At 46.2% G+C, this 21,444-nt stretch overlaps 1 protein-coding gene and 1 non-coding gene across 5 annotated transcripts in view; both read left to right on the top strand.

Annotated features, from left to right (window-relative positions):
• The first annotated feature begins 338 nt into the window (after window positions 1-338).
• Window positions 339-21,444, top strand: part of BFAR (bifunctional apoptosis regulator) — a 42,102-nt gene continuing 20,996 nt past the window's right edge. The window contains exons 1-3 of one of the 4 annotated variants that reach the window (XM_025370820.1): window positions 339-547; window positions 17,218-17,553; window positions 20,640-20,844. In XM_025370820.1, coding sequence (XP_025226605.1) covers window positions 17,291-17,553; window positions 20,640-20,844 — 468 coding nt within the window. In that variant the 5' untranslated portion in view covers window positions 339-547; window positions 17,218-17,290. Of the gene's footprint in view, window positions 548-694; window positions 999-17,217; window positions 17,554-20,639; window positions 20,845-21,444 lie in introns of those variants that run through there. The other 3 variants (XM_025370822.1, XM_025370821.1, XM_025370823.1) reach the window with 3 other exon arrangements.
• On the top strand, window positions 16,419-16,480 carry LOC112614854. Its single transcript, XR_003117164.1, has one exon. It is a non-coding gene; the product is annotated as a U7 small nuclear RNA (small nuclear RNA).

Genomic DNA, 21,444 nt, shown 5'->3' with positions numbered 1-21,444 from the left:
AGACCAGCCTGGAAAACATAGCAAGACCCCATCTCTACGAAAAAAAGTATTGTAATAGAAATAAAACTCATTTAATTCCGATTCTTAACACCGCAAATTGAACTTATAGTCCTGTGATTTTCTACACAAAATGTGAAGTCAAAAAAATAACTGTGGAGAGTACAGTGCGGTCTTGTAATATTATCTTAATTTCTAGGCAAAGCTTGTATCCTCCGGATACAAAAACAGCCGCCCACGAGGAAAAGACACTGACACTCCCGGGTACTTGGTCTGTGGGTGGGACCACAGACCAAGGGGCGGGACCGGCGATGTTACGCATGCGCCCACTTCTTCCAGCTGGGAGTGGCCGCTCTAGGCAGCGGGGAGGTCGCGGGGTTCAGGGAGGTTCTGAAAGGAGAGCGGCCTCTCCTCTATGGTCGCGGGTCCGGGGCACTCTACCCGCAGTCCGTCTTGTTACTTCCGGTAGCGAAGCCTCTACTTCTTCCTTTGCTCCCGCGGGCGTCCGGGCTGGGAATAATGGCTCGGTTGGCCCGGGACGAGTGGAATGGTAAGCCGCGACACGGCTGGGGTGTGCTGAGGGGGCGACCCGGGCTTGATTTCGGGGCGTGACGTGGAAACGGAGCGGGAATCCCTTCTGCAGAGCCTCCCCGGCCGGGTCACAGGAGGCGCGCGGGGTCTCTCCTCACGCAGGCCCGAGTCCTGAGCATCCCCACTGCTGGCCGCGGGGTTCGGACCCCAGCTTGGCCAACCGCGCTGTCCCTTCCCGAGAGCCCCACGTCCGCACAGCCGGTCCTTGGGCCTCGCCTGCGTCCTTTCGGGGGTCAGGGTCAGAGCCATTCGCTCCAGGGGCTCCCTAGGGCGGGAAGGAGGAGGTGTCGCTTCCAAAAACGTTGGAGGGGGACCTCGGGGCGTCTGCCCGCCAGGAGCGCTTGCCACACCCTGCAGCAGCCCGAGGCTCCTGATAATCGCCACGCTGAGTTTACGGTCTAATTGGCGAGGCATGTTATTGGCCCAAGGCGGAGCGATTGTGCGCATTCTTTAAAGTAAGGTGACCGAAGCGCAGAAGGGAGAAAGTGAAATCCCAAAGTCACGCTGGGGCCAGGCAAGAACTCCGCTCTTCTGATTCTGCGACTTGCGGCTCGGAAATATTTTGTGCAAAAGATAATTTTCTTTTTTTCGTTTTTGAGACGGAGTCTCGCTCTGTCTCCCAGGCCTGAGTGCAGTAGAGCGATCTCGGCTCACTGCAACCTCTGCCTCCCGGGTTCAAGCGATTCTCTTGCCTCAGCCTTCTGGGTAGCTGGGATTACGGGCGCGCGCAACCACGCCCGGCTGATTTTTGTATTTTTAGTAGAGACGGGGTTTCACCATTTGGTCAGACAGGTCTCGAACTCCTGGCCTCAAGTGATCTGCCCGCCTCGGCCTCCCAAAGTGCCGAGATTACAGGCTTGAGCCACCGCGCCCGGCCGGGAATTTTCTTTTATTAAAAAGCTGGCGGGAGGGGGCGACAAATGAGAGTCAGGTTGTGTCTAAACGGGGATCCTGTTAAGCCCTCAACTGTCACCGTTGGGTCCTCCCCGCCGAGGCCCATTGGTCCGTCCTTTGCAAGGGGTGGTCTTGATGTCACGCTCCAAATCGCCAATAGGAAAGAGCTTTACTCTCTTCCCGGGGCACACCCCCGAGCCGGCACGGAATGCACGTGCTGATGGGATTGTTTTGTTTTTCTTGTAGCTGGTGTTCTGTCTACACCCAGCCTGGGTATATCCTGACAGATGTGCTCTGCTTTTCCCTGTATCCATAAACTTGATGGAAACATTGTATTTCTCCAGGGCAGCTTTGTTTGCTTTTTGGCTCCAGCGTTTGGCAGTGGCACTAAGTAGGTAGCCATCACTGAATAAATGCTGCTGTTGATAATTCTGTTGATAATGCCCATCAGCCACAAAGTAAACTTTGAGTACCTATAGTTTGTCATCTAAACCTCACAACAGGGCGTGGCTCCGCAGCTCACACCTGTAATCCCAGCAGTTTGGGAGGCGGAAGTGGGAGTATCCCTTGAACCCAGGAGACCAGACCAACCTAGGCAACATAGGGAGACGACGCTGTCTCTTTAAAAAAATTTTTTTTAAGTAAACCTCCCAACAGCCCTTCGAAATTGACATTATCCTAGACGGATCATTGGGAAATAGGAAGTTTAGGAAGAATAAATTGGGACCCGATTTGGAACCCAGATCAGTGTCACTCCTAAGACCATACTGGTTCAACTCTACCAGCCTAAGGAAATTATAGTCCAGCAGATGAGAAAACATACCCAAATAAAAGTTATGCTAATACACAGAGACAAGAAAGATTAATTTGGGTGTTGAGGAGTTAGTCATTAAAGACTTTCAAGTGACAGTTGATTTGGGTCTTTTCAGTTGGATACGTTTGACCCAGCAATGTTGTGAAGCTGTGTTACAGATGAAGGGAACAATGTGAGGATAAGGAAAAATGTCCAAGGCTGGGCGCGGTAGCTCACGCCTGTAATCCCTGCACTTTGGGAGGCCAGGGCGGGCAGATTACTTGAGCTCAGGTATTCAAGATCAGTTTGGGATACATGGTGAAACCCCATCTCTACTAAAAATACAAAAATTAGCTCAGCGTGGTGGCGGGCGCCTGTAATTCCAGCTACTCGGGAGGCTGAGACACAAGAATCGTGTGAACCCAGGAGGCAAATGTTGCAGTGAGCCGAGATCATGCCACTGCACTCCAGCCTGGGCGACAGAGTGAGACTCAGTCTCAAAAAAATAAAATAAAAGATTGAAAACAAACAAAACCCAATAGTTAAGGTGTGGGTAACTTGGTAACTACCCATAGTTTTTGATAGCTATCTAGTTGCTGAACATCTGCAGAGTGTAGTACAGGATGGGTCCTTGAATATATGCCACGAGAAATGAAAGTGGACAGGCTACAGTGAGAGCCAGGATAGCCTTCTCAGCCCGCCCTCATCTTACTCAACACCACCCAAGGCAATAAATCACAGGGCTTTAAGGTCTAGGCAGCAAGTTAGCATCTAGAGGAACTAGTCACCTTTGCTCTACTGGTTTCTGACCCTGTCCAGAAAAAAAATCTAGTTGGAGTTTGAAAATGCAACGTTTTATACAATAAGTGACTGTAAATGCTTCTCTTTTTTTTTTTTTTTTTTTTTTAAGATGGAGTCCCACACTCAGCTAATTTTTATATTCTTAGTAGAGACAGGGTTTCACCATATTGGCCAGGTTAGTCTTGAACTCCTGACCTCTTTATCCACCCGCCTCGGCCTCCCAAAGTGCTGAGATTACAGGCGTGAGCCACCACGCCCGGCCACATTTGAGCACGTTTTAATTTTAGTAGTAGTCACTATAAATGGGTGGGCACTCTTTTGATATTTAATAATTTCTGTAGTATTCTGCTGGTAGTTATAGTGATGTCTCCAGGAATGGACCTGGAGTGTCAGAAATAGGGGTTTCCCCCACCCATTCCTACCCCTATTTCTATTGTAAATGTCTCTGTGTGGAACTGCATACTCACCCTAACAGCTACCAGCTAGAGTTCATGTGCCAAAATGCAGTGTGGTCAAATGCTAGTTTGTTTTTCTCAGCTGTGCAGTAGCATCTCTATGATGCGGCCTAGATGATAAAGGTGTAAATCAGTCCTTTGAACTAATAACTTATTGATTACTTTATCAGGATAATGATGTATTATGAAGACAGGCTTTAAGTCAGACCATGATTTTTTTTTTTCTTGTGGTGTTTCCGCCTGGTTTCCAACCAGGAACCAGACCATGATTTAAAACATGACTTTGGCCGGGCGCGGTGGCTCAAGCCTGTAATCCCAGCACTTTGGGAGGCCGAGACGGGCGGATCATGAGGTCAGGAGATCGAGACCATCCTAGCTAACACAGTGAAACCCCGTCTCTACTAAAAAATACAAAAAACTAGCCGGACGAGGTGGCGGGTGCCTATAGTCCCAGCTACTCGGGAGGCTGAGGCAGGAGAATGGCGTAAACCCGGGAGGCGGAGCTGGCAGTGAGCTGAGATCCGGCCACTGCACTCCAGCCTGGGCGACAGAGCGAGACTCCGTCTCAAAAAAAAAAAAAAAACGTGGCTCTGCCCTTTACTAGTTAGGCCTCCACTTTCTCATCTGTAAAATAGATACGGTAGTAATATTTATTCCATACGATTGTTATGCCCTTAATATTATTTATGCCCTTAAGATTTACTGAAGGCCTCAGTAAATATTAATAATTATCGCGGGGTACAGTGGCTCACACCTGTGAGTCCCAGCACTTAGAGAGGCCACGGCAGGCAGCTCACCTGAGGTCAGGAGTTTGAGACCAGCCTGGCCAACATGGTGAAACCCTGTCTCTACGAAAAATTTAGCCAGGTGTGGTGGTGCACACTTATAATCCCAGCTCCTCAGGAGGCTGAAGCAGGAGAATCGCTTGAACCCAGGAGGCAGAGGTTGCAGTGAGCCAAAATTATGCCCCTGCACTCCAGCCTGGGCCACAGAGCAAGACTCCATCTCAAAAATAAAAAAATAAAAAAAGAAGAAGTCATTATTATCTATTGTCAGTTAATATATAATGAGAGAACTTAGCCTAACCAGAGGCCCATAGAAGCCAAAATCTTTCTATTCTTACACTGAACCTTCTTGCTAAGAAACAATTGAGGTCAGCTGGGCTCATACCATAATCCCAGCACTTTGGGAAGCCAAGACCAGAGGATTGCTTGAGCCCAGGAACTTGAGACCATGGACAACTTAACAAGACCCCGTCTGTACAAAAAAAAATTTAATTAGCTGGGCGTGGTGGCACCGCCTATGGTCCCAGCTACTTGGGAGGCTGAGGTGGGAGGATCACTGGAGGCCAAAAGTTCAAGCCTGAAGTGATCCATGATTGCACCACTGCACTCCAACCTGGGCAACAGTGAGACCCTGTCTCTAAAAAAGAAGAAATGATTGAAATCATATTTTTCAGGCTGGACTTCTAATAAATTAGCCCTTAAAAGGATTATTCTTAAAATATTCGCCATATACAATGGTCATAATAAACGTATGTTGAGTGAAGGGGGACAACCATGATCATATACTGCTGAACCAAGTGGTTTAAAAATTACAGTTTCTTTTTTTTATTTTCCCTGTGATTCTGGATAAAGATTACAATTTCTAAGAGTTAACAATCATTACACCACAAGATCTTTATAAGTAAGGGTATAATAATGCTTAGCCTGGGTGCAGTTGCTCAAGCCTGTAATCCCAACACTTTGGGAGGCAAAGATGGGTGGATCACGTGAGATCAGGAGTTCACAACCAGCCTGGCCAACGTGGCAAAACCCCATCTCTATTAAAAATACAAAAATTAGCCAGGCATGGTGGTGGGGGCCCGTAATCCTAGCTACTCAGGAGGCTGAGGCATGAGAATCGCTTGAATCCAGGAGGTGGAGGTTGCAGTGAGCCGAGATTGCACCACTGCACTCTAGCTTGGGCGACAGAGCAAGACACATCTCAAAAAAGAAAAAAAAAAAAAAAGTTCTTAAACTCAGAATTAATGCATTCCTCTTTAATAAACTCAGTAAGAATGATTGTATTAATTGACTTTCCTAAGTGTTAATTGGGCAACTAAAGAAGCAAACAGGGTGCCACTGCCTCCTGGAGAATAGCCCTCTGGATAGATCTGTAGATGATCATTCACCAAGTCAGAAAAAACGTTCCCTTGTAGAGACCAGGTTTCACCACGTTGCCCGGACTGGCAGTCTGGTCTCCAACTCCTGGACTGAAGCAATCCACCCGCCTCAGCGTCCTGAAGTCCGGGGAAGAATAGCCACGTTCATGCCAGCATCCCAGAACTAAGAAATGAGTTATTTTAGACAGGGTCTCGCTCTGCAACCCAGGCTGGAGTGCAGTGGTGCAGTCTTGTCTGACTGCAACCTCCACATCCTGGGTGCAAATCATTCTCCTGCCTCAGCCTCCTGAGTAGCTGGGATTACAGTCGTACACCGCCATGCCCAGCTAATTTTTGTATTTTTAGTAGAGACAGGGTTTCACCACATTGACCAGGCTTGTCTCGAATTCCTAACCTCAGGTGATCCGCCTGCCTCCATTTAGGAGACAGAGCCTCCCAAAGTGCTAGGATTACAGGTGTGAGCCACCACGCCGGGCCAGAAACAAGTTCTTTAGTTACATGTATCATTGGGAGATTGTGTGTGTTCCCAGCCTTTCCTTTTCTTTTAGGGATTTAAAGATAATTATACTTCGTCAGTTAGGCATGTCTTCGGGAAAGCATAGAGAAGGTCATGTTGATTATTTATCTTGGAATTGTCCAAATCCTCAGAGATTATGATGTTGGTTTCCTGTCAGTTGTGCCAACAATGACAAGTAACGACCTGATATGAAATCAAGAGAGAGGAAAGCTCTGGTCAGGCACAGTGCCTCACACCTGTAACGCCAGCATTTTGGGAGGTCGAGGTAGGTAGATTGCTTGAGTTTAGGAGTTCGAGATCAGCCTGGGCAACATGGCAAAATCCCATCTCTGCAAAAAATTAGCCAGGTGTGGTGGCACATACCTGTAGTCCAGGCTACATAAGAGGCTGAGGCAGGAGGATCCCCTGAGCCTGGGGAGGTCGAGGCTACTGTGAGCCATGATCTCACCACTGCACTCCAGCCTGGGCAACAGAGTGAGACCTAGTTCCAAAAAAAAAAAAAGAAGAAGAAGAGAGAGAGAGGAAAGCTCTAAGCTGACAGAACTCCTAAAGCCAAGCTGCCTAGAAACAGCCATACACCCATTAGTATACTTGGAAGAAGGCATCACATTATGGGACAGGGGATGAAAGCTCGGGGGTCATGCAGGTAACAGAACTGAAAAGGACAGGTGGGAGAGGAATGTAGCAAGCTGACGCTGGCACGGCTGCTGAGTTCATTGGCTCTAGCTGATCTTGTCATGCACGATGCGATTCCAGCATTGCCAGATCTCTGGGTTTTTGTTTTGTTTTGTTTTGTTTTGTTTTTTCAAGAGAAGCCAGAAATCTAGATTTTTATGTCATCAGATTTTTTTTTTTTTTTGTAAATGCTAGCACCACATTTAACTTAAAAAGAAAAGGGAGAAAAAACACCTGGTGAAGGAAAGCCTCCCTGCAGGCCAGATGTTGTCCCAGTAGTGCTGTGGCTGCTGGTGGTGAGACTGTTCCAGGACACAGAAGATGGATGATCATGATAATAATGGTGCATCACCATGGTGAGGCTTACCTGCTTTCTTTTTTTTTTTTTTTTTTTTTTTGAGACGGAGTCTCGCTCTGTCGCCCAGGCTGGAGTGCAGTGGCCGGATCTCAGCTCACTGCAAGCTCCGCCTCCCGGGTTCACGCCATTCTCCTGCCTCAGCCTCCCGAGTAGCTGGGACTACAGGCGCCCGCCACCTCGCCCGGCTAGTTTTTTGTATTTTTTAGTAGAGACGGGGTTTCACCGGGTTAGCCAGGATGGTCTCGATCTCCTGACCTTGTGATCCGCCCGTCTCGGCCTCCCAAAGTGCTGGGATTACAGGCTTGAGCCACCGCGCCCGGCCGGCTTACCTGCTTTCTTATAACCACTGGAAGAGGCAGAAGTGTGTCGCACATTAAGACCCTCTTATCCCGATAGATCAACAGTAGCTCTTAACCTCCTCTGGGAGTTGGCCCCTTCTGAGAGCCTAATAAATCCTATAGACTGCCTTCCAGAAACGTGCACATACCATACACAAACACAGGCGTGACGTGGAATTCAGACCTCCCGAGGCATCTCTCCAGACTCCAGTTGAAGACCCAGCTTTTTATTTAGAAACCTCAGCTCTTCAGAATGACACAGTGCCTATGGAAATTCCTGAGGTTTTGCTGTACTCTTCAGTTCTATGGTGTTCGGTCTATGGTTTTAAACTTGTTTGTTTGCTGTTTTGTAGATTTTCCCAAACCCAGTCATTCTTCCCATTCGTTTTTGAAGTACGTAATTATTGCTTCTCAGCCTTTGGCTAAGATCAACTAAACTGGGTAATTAACAGTTATAATTTCCTAAACACAAGTGTATCCATATGAATGGAGCACCAGGGGTAGGAATAGAATGATTCTCCTCCCTGCAATCCTGTCCACATCTGCCCCTACCTCCTTGTCTTTGGAGCCTTTGAGATGGAGAAAATAGTGAAGAGAAGAGTAGCTGAGAGCTGCTTCTAACGCCTGCAGCCTGCTGCTGAGAGCTAGCCACGTGTCCAGAGAACAACTGTAAACATCCTTAGGAGCTGGAGGCCTTCTCAAAGAGGCCTTTCATTATAGCCAGTGCAGGAGGGTGTGTTTACCCAAGTCAGAACACCACAGCTTCTAACTTTGGTGTTGGAACTAGATTTTATCACTTAAAAGGCAGTTCCACCGGTGCAGTGGCTCATGCCTGTAATCCCAGCACTTTGGGAGGCCGAGGCGGGCGGATCACGAGGTCAGGAGATCGAGACCATCCTGGCTAACATGGTGAAACGCTGTCTCTACTAAAAAATACAAAAAAATTAGCCAGGCGTGGTGGCGGGCGCCTGTAGTCCCAGCTACTCTGGAGGCTGAGGCAAGAGAATAGGAGAATGGCATGAACCTGGGAGGCAGAGCTTGCAGTGAGCCGAGATCAGGCCACTGCACTCCAACCTGGGTGACAGAGCGAGACTCCGTCTCAAAAAAAAAAAAAAAAAAGGCACTTCCCTCCTTTAAAAGTACTGCTTTGTAAAATTTGTGTAAATAACCAAAATATATACGAGCAAGTATTATAACAGAAAATATCCTTTGATTTTGTTTGTGGATGTAGACTCTCTGTTAGCTTTTGCTTTTTGAATTTAGGGAGAAATGAAACTGGCAAAACTCTTAAGAAGTAATCAAAGTCCATGCAGTTTCTAATTTGTTAAAAGGAATTACAAAACAGAGCTAATGGTGACCTCAGTTTTGCAAGCTGTGACTTATAAAATACACCTTTAATGTTATATGTGATTTGTTTTCTCTCATGAGAAATGAACTTGCAGATTCAGTAGGCAACTGCTGATGTATTCTAGTTCTCTCTTTTTAAATGGAGATGAAGTTTCTCTCTTTTTGCCCAGGTTGTAGTGCAATGGCGTGATCTCAGCTCACCACAACCCCTGCCTCCTGGGTTCAAGCAATTCTCCTGCCTCAGCCTCCCGAGTAGCTAGGACTATAGGTGTGCACCACCATGCCTGATTAATGTTTTTTGTATTGTTTTAGAAATGAGGTTTCGCCATGTTGGCCAGGCTGGTCCTAAATTCTTGACCTCAGGCGATCTGCCTGCCTTGGCCTCCCAAAGTGTTGGAATTACAGACGCGAGCCACCGTGCCCGGCCTATTCTAGTTCTTAGAAGGCTAATTTGGTCGGGTGCAGTGGTTCAAGCTTGTAGTCCTAGCACTTTTGGAGGCTGAGGCAGGAGAATCACTTGTGCCCAGTTCAAGACCAGCCTGGGCAACATGGCGAAATTCCACCTCTATAAAAAAGTAGCCAGGTGTAGTGGTGTGTGCCTCTAGTCCCAGCTACTTGGAAGGCTGAGGTAAGAGGATCACCTGAGCCTGGGAAGTCAAGGCTGCAGTGAGCTATGATCACCCCCACTGCACACTGCACTCTGGCCTGGGCAAAACAAGTGAGACCCTCTCCCGTAGCCCCCCAAAAAAGGCTAATTTGTGAGAGATTAATTTCTTTTTCTTCTTCTTTTTTCTTTTTTTTTTTTGAGACAGAATCTCACTCTATCACCCAGGCTGGAGTGCAATGGCACGATCTTGGCTCACTGCAACCTCTGCCACCCGAGTTCAAGCCATTCTGCTGCCACAGCCTCCCGAGTAGCTGGGATTACAGGCACACACCACCACGCCTGGCTAATTTTTGTATTTTTAGTAGAGATGGGGTTTTGCCATGTTGGCCAGGCTGGTCTGGAACTCCTGACCTCAGGTGATCTACCCACCTCTGCTTCCCAAAGTGTTGGGATTACAGACATGAGCCACCGCACCCTGCCAAGAGACATTAATTTCTATATATGTTATTTGTAATTTCTCTGCAGATGACCCTGAAATTCATACCTTTAGCCTTGTTCTTATTCCCAGTGACAGTTTTGTGTCTCCAGCTTCTCACTAGACGTTTCCACCTGGACGTCTTATTACCTCAAACATAGCATTTCTGAAATTCAACTTACATTCTTTCCGAGATTGGCACTAAGATTTGTTTTCGGGGATGCAGTTTCTCTCAGAAGTAGAGTTTTTCTTCCCTTGTTCTGAAATCTAACCAGCATCTCTTTTTTTTTTTGTTTGTCTGTTTTTTGTTGAGACGTCATCTTGCACTGTTGCCCAGGCTGGAGTGCAGTGGCGCAATCTCAGCTCACTGCAACATCTGCCTCCCAGGTTCCAACAATTCTCCTCCCTCAGCCTCCTGAGTAGCTGGGATTACAAGCGCCCACCACCACGCCCAGCTAATTTTTTTATTTTTAGTAGAAATGGGGTTTCACCATGTTGACCAGGCTGGTCTCGAACTTCTGGCCTCATGCTCCGCTGCCTCTGCCTCCTAAAGTGCTGGTATTACAGGTGTGAGCCACCACACCCGGACCTAACCAGCATCTTTGATCATTCTTTCTCTCTAGTCACTGAAGCCTATACATTATTTTCTTAACGTCTCTCAGATTTAGCCTCTTCTTTGCATTTTCTCTTCTGCCATCCTACCCCCAGAAGTGAGAAAACCTGCTTTATTTTGTTTGTTTGTTTAGTTATTTGTTTTTTGTTTTGAGACAGAGTCTTACTCTGTTGCCCAGGCTGGAGTGCAGTGGCACGATCTCAGCTCACTGCAACCTCCACCTCCCAGGGTCAAGCGATTCTCCTACCTCAGCCTCCCAAGTAGCTGGAATTACAGGCGTGCGCCACCACGTCCAGCTAATTTTTGTATTTTTAGTAGAGACAGGGTTTCACCATGCTGGCCAGACTGGTCTCAAACTCCTGACCTCGTGATCTGCCTGCCTCAGCCTCCCAAAGTGCTGAGATTACAGGTGTGAGCCACCGTGTCCAGCCTGATTTCTAACTTATCTCTAATTGTTCTCCCTGCTTCCAGCCTATCACTCATTCGTGATGAGATTTAGCATCACCAAGCCCAGCTTTGCTGATCTTACTGCCTCTGAAACCTTTCTGTGCTCCTGTCTCCCTTCTGACTGCCTCTGATCAACCTGGCATGCAAGACCCTGTGTCAGCCGTGCGTCTCCAGCTGTCTCTCCTTGCTCAGTGCAAATACCAGGACAGTGCCCAAGCCAGCTCTCACCCTCTCACAGTCCTCACTCAGAAGTCTCTGTTTGTCTTTCTTTTGTTTGTTTTTGTTTTGGAGTTGGGGTCTCACTCCATCACCCAGGCTGGAGTGCAGTGACAGGATCGCAGCGCACTGAAACCTCCGTCTTCCAGACTCAAGCAATCCTCCCACCTCAGCCTCCACAGTAACTTGGCCCATAGGCACATGCCACCATGCCTGGCTAATTTTTTTTTTTTTTTTGTATTTTTGTATTTTTGGCAGAGGCAGGGTTTTGCCATGTTGCCCAGGCTGGTCTCCAACTCCTGAACCCAGGCAATCCGCCTGCCACAGCCTCCCAAAGTACTAGGATTAAGCCACCATACCCAGCTGTCTCTGTTCTTTCCTTGGACACCGATTCCACCAGCTTATAGGAGATGCTTAATGGATATTAATGGTTTGATTGTCCTCTCCTAGGTTAATGCTGTCCACGTGGTCATTGTTTCATCAGCATTAGTAGAATAAAGGAACTACTTTAAAAAAATCCTACTTTTTTTCGAAAAACGTATATAAGATCTCCCACTTCTGTAACAGTGTGAAGAGGCTGTCCAAAAGAAAGCACTTAGAAGTTTTTAAAATGTTCTTAAACATAAAAATAATGAGCAAAAATGATTGGTTATCAGAAATAATCTGGAATTTGTTGAGAACATTTGTTTATACTCTTTCTCTTCCCAAAAAAAAAAAACAACAGTTTTTTCATGCCTGTAATCGCAGCACTTTGGGAGGCCAAGACGGGCAGATCACGAGGTTAGGAGATCAAGACCATCCTACCTAACACAGTGAAACTCTGTCTTTACTAAAAATACAAAAAAGTAGCTGGGCATGGTGGCAGGCGCCTGTAGTCCCAGCTACTCAGGAGGCTGAGGCAGGAGAATGGTGTGAACCTAGGAGGCGGAGCTTGCAGTAAGCCGAGATCACGCCACTGCACTCCAGCCTGGGCAATAGAGCGAGACTCCGTCTCAAAAAAAAAAGCTTTTTGCCAAGCGTGGTGTCTCCCTTCTGTAATCCCAGCACTTTGGGAGCCTGAGGCGAGCAGATCGCTTGAGGTCAGGAGTTCGAGATAAGTCTGGCCAGCATGGTGAAACCCTATGTTTTTTTTTTTTTTCTTAAACGGAGTCTTCCTCTTGTCACCCAGGCTGGAGTGCAATGGTGCAATCTCGGCTCACTGCAACCTCTGCCTCCCGGATTCAAGCAATTCTCTTACCCCAGCCTTCTAAATAGCTGGGATTACAGGCAGCTGCCACCACGCCTGGCTAATTTTTTGTATGTGAAATCCTGTCTTTACTAAAAATACAAAAATGAGCTGGGCGTGGCGGCAGGCACCTGTAATCCTTGCTACTAGAGAGGCTGAGATGGGAAAGTCACTTGAACCTGAGAGGCAGAGGTTGCAATAAGTCCAGATCATGCCACCGCACTCCACCCTGGATGACAGAGCAAGACCCTGTCTCAAAAAAAATGAAAAGAAAAAGAATGGTTTTTTGTTGTTTTGTTAGAGATGGGGACTTGCTCTGTTGGCCAGGCTGCTGTTCAGTTGTTCAATCATAGTTCATTGTAACCTCCAACTCCTGGGCTCAAGCAGTGCTCCCAAGTAGATGGGACTACAGACATGCACCACCACAGCCGGCTAACTTTTTTAAAAATTTTATTGTAAAGACAGGGTCTCACCGTGTTGCCCAAGCTGCTCTCAAACTTCTGGCCTCAAGTGATCCTCCCACTCAGCTTACCAATATGCTGAGATTACAGGCATGAGCCCCTGTGCCCAGTCTAAAAGAACGGTTTTTGAAGGGGTTATGTGGAAGATTGCTCCCATCCTTTTTTTTTTTTTTTTTTCGAGCTGAAGTTTCACTCTGTCACCCAGGCTGGAGTGCAGTGATGAGATCTCTGCTCACTCCAACTGCCCCCTCCCGGGATCAAGCAATTCTCCTGCATCAGTTTCCCAAGTAGCTGGGACTACAGGCACCTGCCACCACACTCCGCTATGTTTTATATTTTTAGTAGAGACAGAGGGTTTCACCATGTTTGCCAGGCTGGTCTCAAACTCCTGACCTCAGGTGATCTGCCTGCCTCAGCCTCCCAAAGTGCTGGGATTACAGGCATGAGCCGCCGCACCTGGCCGATTGCTCCCATCTTTACGATCGATCATCTTTTACTGTGAATAAATTTATTAGTTATATTGTTAAAATTTATGTTTATCTTATCTTGACCTAATTATCTTTTTATTGCTTGGATGAGTAACCTCCATTCCACTCTTAACATGGGGCATAAAATGTAGCTGTGTTTATTCCCTGAGTTGAAGCTCTCCCACTGTGTTTGGCCACAAGTAATACAATATATCTTTTTACAACTGTATTATGTTTTTTACAATTATTATACAAATCATACGTTTCCATTAAAAAACAACTTGACAAGGCCGGGCGCGGTGGCTCAAGCCTGTAATCCCAGCACTTTGGGAGGCCGAGAAGGGCGGATCACGAGGTCAGAAGGTCGAGACCATCCTGGCGAACACGGTGAAACCCCGTCTCTACTAAAAAATACAAAAAACCAGCCGGGCGAGGTGGCGAGCGCCTATAGTCCCATCTACTCGGGAGGCTGAGGCAGGAGAATGGCGTAAACCCGGGAGGCGGAGCTTGCAGTGAGCTGAGATCCGGCCACTGCGCTCCAGCCTGGGCCACAGAGCGAGACTCCGTCTCAAAAAAAAAAAAAAAACCTGACAAATGCAGGAAAAAAAAAGTCACTCATGACCCTCCTCCATTAAATACACCTACTACTAACTCTTTATCTTCTGGTCTCTAATTCTAGATTTACTTATTTAAAATATGGTGTTTTTATGTAGTATGTAACATTTTGTACCCTATAAAGGGTGATAAAATTCTCTGATCACTGTATTTTAAAAATCAAGTGAATTGGGCCAGGCTCGGTTGTTCACTCCTGTAGTCCCAGCACTTTGGGAGGCCAAGGCGGGCAGATTGCCTGAAGTCAGGAGTTCGAGACCAACCTGACCAACATGGTGAAACCCTGTCTCGACTAAAAACACAAAATTAGCTGGACGTGGTGGTGCATGCCTGTAATCCCAGCTACTCAGGAGGCTGAGGCAGGAGAATCACTTGAACCCCAGGAGGCGGAGGTTGCAGTGAGCTGAGATTGCGCTATTGCACTCCAGCCTGGGCAACAAGAGTGAAACTCTGTCTCAAAAAATAAAATAAAAAGTGAAATGTTACCATTTATGGTAGACTTACCATGTGCCAGGCTCTGTACTAGGCACTTAACTCGAATTATCTTATTTAATGCTGCAAAACTCCCAGTGTGGTTAAGTGCTGTCATTGTCCCTCATCTATACAGTGAGCAAGCTGAGCCTCACTGTTGGACTGTTGGTAAATGGCAGAGGTGGGATGAGAACCCAGGCAGCCCAGCCATGGGACCTGTGTTCCTAACCACTGTGCCTCCAAAGCATGAAGCATGAGCCCTTTCCTGTGTGGCCAGTGTGGGCGGTGGAGAGCAATTTTCATTCTTTTCCTTCACAATAGCAAGATTGAGAAACTCACCAGAAATAGTATGAATAATCATTTCTATAGCCCGTATTTACACCTTACAAATTCTGAGCCACTTTCCTTCACTGTCTCTAATCCTCACAAGAAATCTTGATGGTTTGTGTACTGTGACCACCATTTCACAGTTGAGGAAACTTGATCAGAGAGCTCAAGTAACTTCTGCAGAGTCACAGAGCTAGTGACTTGGGGGAGTTAAGAGTCTAACTCCAAGATCTTCTGTGTCATACTACTTCCCAATTTAAAAAATTTTTTTAAATATCTTCTAAAACCCAGATTAAAACAAGAAGAGAATGGTCCTTTGTCATTTGCATATTAGTAACGTTAGCATTTCTGTGGCACCAAGGTGGCTGGATCCAGAGTGCACGAGATGCGTTTTGGTGTTGATCTGGGGGGGAAAGGGTATATTGAGCCTTGGCAGATTTGGCCTGGCACAGCTGGAAAACAAGGCTTCACTCACTTAGAATTGCTCCCATTAGAGCCTCTGAAATCAAATATTTATAAAATAATGATTGCCTAATGAGAAGGCACATTTGTGTGCACAAAAAGTGTTATTTACAGGAAACATATCTGTTGTTACCAACCCCAGACATTTTACCAGGCCAAGAAGCTGGTTTATTTAAAATCATAGACCTGGAAAGGTCTTTGGGAATTTAATTGAGACCAGGCATAGTAGCTCACACCTGTAATCCCAGCACTTTGATAGGCCAAGACCGGTAGATCACTCGAGGTCAGGAGTTCGAGACCAGCCTAGCCAATATGGTGAAAACCTGCCTCTACTAAAAATACAAAAATTAAAGCCAGATGTGATGGCTCACACCTGTAATCCCAGCACTTTGGGAGGCTGAAGAGGGTGGATCACCTAAGGTCAGGAGTTCAAGACCAGCCTGGCCAACATGGCAAAAACCCATCTCTACTAAAAATACAAAAGTTATTTGGGCCCAATGGCACGCACATGTAATCCCAGCTACTTGCGAGGCCAAGGCAGAATTGCTTGAAGCTGGCAGGCAGAGGTTGATATGAGCCAAGATTGTATCACCGCACTTCAGCCTGGGTGACAGAGTGAGACTTCGTCTCAAAAAAAAAAAAAAAGGAAATTTAATTGAGAATACTGAGATCAGGGAAATTTCATTTTCTAAGGAAGTTAGTGAAGGAGAATGATCCAGAAATGTCTGCCCACATCCTTCAAGTGTATTGAACCTTCCACTACACATATCATTTTGCTTTACTACTTTTGAAAAGTATAACAAATAGGCCAGAAAGAAATTCAGTGCTGATTATGTGGTTTATGGTATGTGGATTTCAATAAATCAAATTTGTCACATTTAAAAATTAGATCTCCAGCCTGGACAACGTGGTGAAACCGCATCTCTACTAAAAATACAAAAAATTACCTGGGGTAGTGCTGCACATCTGTAGTCCCAGCTACTCAGGAGGGGAGGTGGAAGGATCACCTTAGCCTGGGAAGTCGAGGCTGCAGTGAGCTGTGATTGTGCCACTGGACTCCAGCCTTGTTGAGAATGAATTAATTAATTAATAAAAGTTAGAGCTTTAGTATTACAACTCCTTTACAATTTGTCTAGAAGGTTTTCTGGTCTTTATCAGAAAGCCTCCCTGCTCCCCACCCCCCAAAAAAAAATTAGGCCGGGCGCAGTGGCTCATGCCTGTAATCTTAGCACTTTGGGAGGCCAAGGCAGGCGGATCACGAGGTCAGGAGATCAAGACCATCCTGGCTAATACGGTGAAACCCAGTCTTTACTAAAAAATACAAAAAATTAGCCAGATGTGGTGACTTGCACCTGTAGTCTCAGCTACTGGGGAGGCTGAGGCAGGAGAATTGCTTGAACCCAGGAGGTGGAGGTTGCAGTGAGCCGAGATGATGCCACTGCACTCCGTCCTGGGCCAGAGAGCAAGACTCTGTCTCAAAAAAAAAAAAAAAAAATTAGGGCTTCAGTAGAATGGCAATACTTTTTTTTTTTTTTTTTTTGAGTCAGAGTATTGCTCTGTCGCCCAGGCTGAAGGGCAGTGACGCGATCTAGGCTCACTGCAAACTCCGCCTCCCGGGTTCATGCCATTCTCCTGCCTCAACCTCCCAAGTAGCTGGGACTACAGGCGCCCACCACCACGCCCAGCTAATTATTTGTATTTTTAGTAGAGACAGGGTTTCACCATGTCAGCCAGGATGGTCTCGAACTCCTGACCTCGTGATCCGCCCGCCTCGGCCTCCCAAAGTGCTGGGATTACAGGCATGAGCCACCGCCCCTGGCTAGAATGGCAATACTTTTATATTAACTACTCTTCAAACAACTACTATTTGCTTTATTTTTGTCACTATCTTTTTTTTTTTCTAGATTAATGATGTTTTGCAGCAGTTTTCTACGTCTGAAATTTTTTATGTCTCTGGAACCTAGAATTTGCTAAGAGATGGAGGAACCTCAGAAAAACTATCTGAACACAGTGGACCTTGAGAAAGATGAACCTCTCAAAAGCACCGGCCCTCAGATTTCTGTTAGTGAATTTTCTTGCCACTGCTGCTACGACATCCTGGTTAACCCCACCACCTTGAACTGTGGGCACAGCTTCTGCCGTCACTGCCTTGCTTTGTGGTGGGCATCTTCAAAGAAAACAGAATGTCCAGAATGCAGAGAAAAATGGGAAGGTTTCCCAAAAGTCAATATTCTCCTCAGGTAATGCTCAGCCTATACTGGTAGCACAGATAGCCCATGAAATGTGGTTTCTCTCTTGCTTTTTTTTTTTTTTTTTTTTTTTTTAAACAGAGATGGGGTCTCGCTATGTTGCCCAGGCTGGTCTCAAACTCCTGACCTCAAGTGTTCCTCCCACTTCAGCCTCCCAAAGTGCTGGGATTACAGGTGTGAGCCACCACGTCCGGCCAATGGGCTTTCTCTTAATGAGAATAGCAGTGTTTGAAAGGTTGCACACTTGGAACCCACTTCCTTGGGGTCATAGTGGATCTTCTGGAATATGAGTCAGGGGGCTCAAGGAACTGGAAATCCAGATTATCTTCCTCATAGGTGACCATGACTTTTTAAATTATTTATTATGAATGAAGGAAGGAAAGAAAGTCTGGTTAGCCGACCATTGCTGGTAATCCTGTCATAAAGTCCAGACCAGTGGCTCACGCCTGTAATCCCAACACTTTTGGAGGCTAAGGCAGGAACATTGCTTGACACCAGAAATTTAGAAGCAACCTGGGCAACACAGTGAGTCCTTATCTCTACAGAAAGTTTTAAATGTTAGCCAGGTGTGGTGGCACACGCCTGTGCTATGCCCAGCTGTGCCAGTGGCTGAGATGGGAGGATTGCTTGAGCCTGGGAGTTTGAGGCTGCAGTGAGCTCACACCACTACACTCCAGCCTGGGCAACACAGCAAGACCCTGTCTCGAAAATAAAAAAGGAAAGAAAGCAAACGGTATAACTGTAAAATTGTGAAAACTGGTTTGTTGCTGATTTTAATAATCTTTAAATAACCCCAGTTCCAGTTATCACATTAATAGAGTTTCTCATGTGTAGCGACACAGTGCCAAAGCCACCTTTCAGATAACTTGTTATTTTCTGCTTCCTTGGTTCATAGTGTACCTGTGAAGGCTCTGAGGCTTAAATCCTCTTCCCGCCTTCTATTGTCTTAGCAATGTGTGTGCCCTTCTTGATTTCAACAGAGTACTAGAAAGTTCCATGAGGCCGGGCTCGGTGGCTCACACCTGTAATCCCAGCACTTTGGGAGGCCAAGATGGGCGGATCACGAGGTCAGCGGATCACGAGGTCAGCAGATCAAGACCATCCCGGCTAACACGGTCAAACCCCGTCTCTACCAAAAATACAAAAAATTAGCCGGGCGTGGTGGCAGGTGCCTGTAGTCCTAGCTACTCGGGAAGCTGAGGCAGGAGAATGGCGTGAACCCAGGAGGCAGAGCTTGCAGTGAGCCGAGATCGCGCCACTGCACTCCAGCCTGGGCGACAAAGCGAGACTCCGTTTCAAAAAAAAAAAAAGAAAGTTCCATGAACCCAATCTTTTCTTTTTCACAAAAGATGTGTTTACACTTTGCTCTTACCTGTCAGTCTTGCTTTAGCTGAAGGTTAAATTTAATCTGAAATTAAAGGAGGGTTCTTTGTGTATAACTGAAAATTTAGAAAGATCCCTACAATTTAAGCTGGTCTTTCTCTTATTACTGAATTTTGCTTTTTTCCCTTCTTATAAACTGATTTTAATAACATAAGATACATATATATGTTGTTTCATATATATATGAAATATTCATATATTCATTGGTTATGTTCTTTGAGACAAAGTCTCACTCTGTCACCCAGGCTGGAGTGCAGTGGTGTGACCTTGGCTCACTGCAACCTCCACCTCCTTGGTTCAAGCGATTCTCCTTCCTCAGCCTCCGGAGTAGCTGGGATTACAGGCGCCTGCTACTAGGCCTAGCTAATTTATTGGGGTTTTTTGGTTTGTTTTTTGAGATGGAGTTTCGCTCTTGTTTTCCAGGCTGGAGTGCAATGGTGTAATCTTGACTCACCACAACCTCTCCCTCCCGGGTTCAAGCGATTCTCCTGCCTCAGCTTCCCTAGTAGCTGGGATTACAGGCACCTGCCACACGCCCAACTAATTTTGTATTTTTAGTAGAGATGGGGTTTCCCCATGTTGGTGAGGCTAGTCTCAAACTCCTTCCGTCAGGTGATCCGCCCGCCTTGGCCTCCCAAAGTGCTGGCATTATAGGCGTGAGCCACCGCGCCTGGCGAATGTTTGTATTTTCAGTAGAGACAGGGTTTCACGATTTTGGCCAGGCTGGTCTCAAACTCCTGACCTCACCCATCTTGGCCTCCCAAAGTGCTGGGATTACAGGCATGAGCCACTGCTTAAAAATACTTTTATACCTACATACATGTGCCAGGCTGGGCACGGTGGCTCAAGCCTGCAATCCTAGTACCTTGGGAGGGCCGAGGCAGGCAGATCTCATGAGGCCAGGAGTTTAAGACCAGCCTGGCCAACATGACCAAAAATACAAAATTAGCCTGGTGTAATGGCGCATGCCTATAATCCCAGCTACTCATGAGGCTGAGACATGAGAATCACTTGAAGGACGCGGAGGTTGCAGTAAACTGAGATCAGGACACTGCACTCCAGCCTGGGTGACAGAGCAAGACTCTGTCTCAAAAAAAAAAAGTGCCAATAGAAAATGCAAGTATTTTCTCACCTTACTGATGTGCTGTGTGCATAGTTCTGCAGTTTACTATTTTAAATCAACTGGTAAACATATATCATCAGGTTGGTGCAAAAGTAATTGTGGTTGTTACCATTGAAAGTAATGGTAGGCTGGGTGCAGTGGCTCATGCCTGTAACCTAGCACTTTGGGAGGCCGAGGTGGACAGATTGCCTGAGCTCAGGAGTTTGATACCAGCCTGGGCAACATAGTGAAACCCCATCTCTACTAAAAATAAAAATAAAAAATTATCTGGGCGTGGTGGTGTGCACCAGCGAGCCAAGATTGCGCCACTGCACTCCAGCCCCAGCCTGGGCAACAGAGTAAGACTCTGTCTCATTAAAAAAAAAAAAAAAAAAAAGGAGAAAGTAATGGTAAACAACCTAATAGATTGTTTTAAATTTTTTGCTTTTACCCACAGGACTATAATATATTTCTTGTCAATTCTCCTAGGGTAACTATATATTATTAAATATTTACTATCAGGGTTTTTTTGGCCTCTAAACATTATATTTAGTCAAACAACTGTCTTAATTTTTTTTTCTATTCTCCATAGGGATGCCATTGAAAAGTTATTTCCTGATGCCATTAGAATGAGATTTGAAGACATTCAGCAGAATAATGACATAGTCCAAAGCCTTGCAGCCTTTCAGAAATATGGGAATGATCAGATTCCTTTAGCTCCTAACACAGGCCGGGCGAATCAGCAGAGGGGAGGGGGATTCTTTTCCGGTGTGCTCACAGCTTTAACTGGAGTGGCAGTAAGTCGATCACTGTGTTCCTCTGTGTCCCCTATACCTCACCCCCCAACCCCTGATTTCCCCTGAAGTCAGTTCTATTGAAATCACTTAAATAATTGATGTGACTCCATGTAATTCACTGCATACATTGAAATCTGCGGGGTTCTATGATTTCTTCAGGAATGTTACTTACTCAAGTAGATCAGATCATAGTACCTAGTAAATGGAGAAAGGTGGTAGAACTGGAATTCAAGACCATGCCTGCCTTGGTAATACAATCTTTTTTTGTCTTTTTTTTTTTTTTTTTGGAGATGGACTCTTGCCCTGTCACCCAGGCTGGAGTGCAGTGGTGCAATCTAGGTAAAAGCTTTCTTTTAGGGAGGTGAAAATATACTAACACTAGCTGTGGTGATGATTACAGATATTTGTGAACACATTAAAAACCATGGATTGTGCACTTCAAATGTGTGAATTTTCTGTGGATGATCTCTCTCTCTCTCTCTCTCTGTTTGTTTTTTTTTTTTTTTTAAGTGAAGTCTTGCCCTGTTGCCTAGGCTAGAGTGCAGTGGCATTATCTTGGCTCACTGCAACCTCCACCTCCCGGGTTCAAGTGATTGTCCT

Source organism: Theropithecus gelada, chromosome 20 (assembly GCF_003255815.1).
Source record: "Theropithecus gelada isolate Dixy chromosome 20, Tgel_1.0, whole genome shotgun sequence".
Taxonomy (NCBI): domain Eukaryota; kingdom Metazoa; phylum Chordata; class Mammalia; order Primates; family Cercopithecidae; genus Theropithecus; species Theropithecus gelada.
Note: the sequence above shows the minus strand (reverse complement) of the source record. Positions and strands in the feature narration are given on the sequence as shown.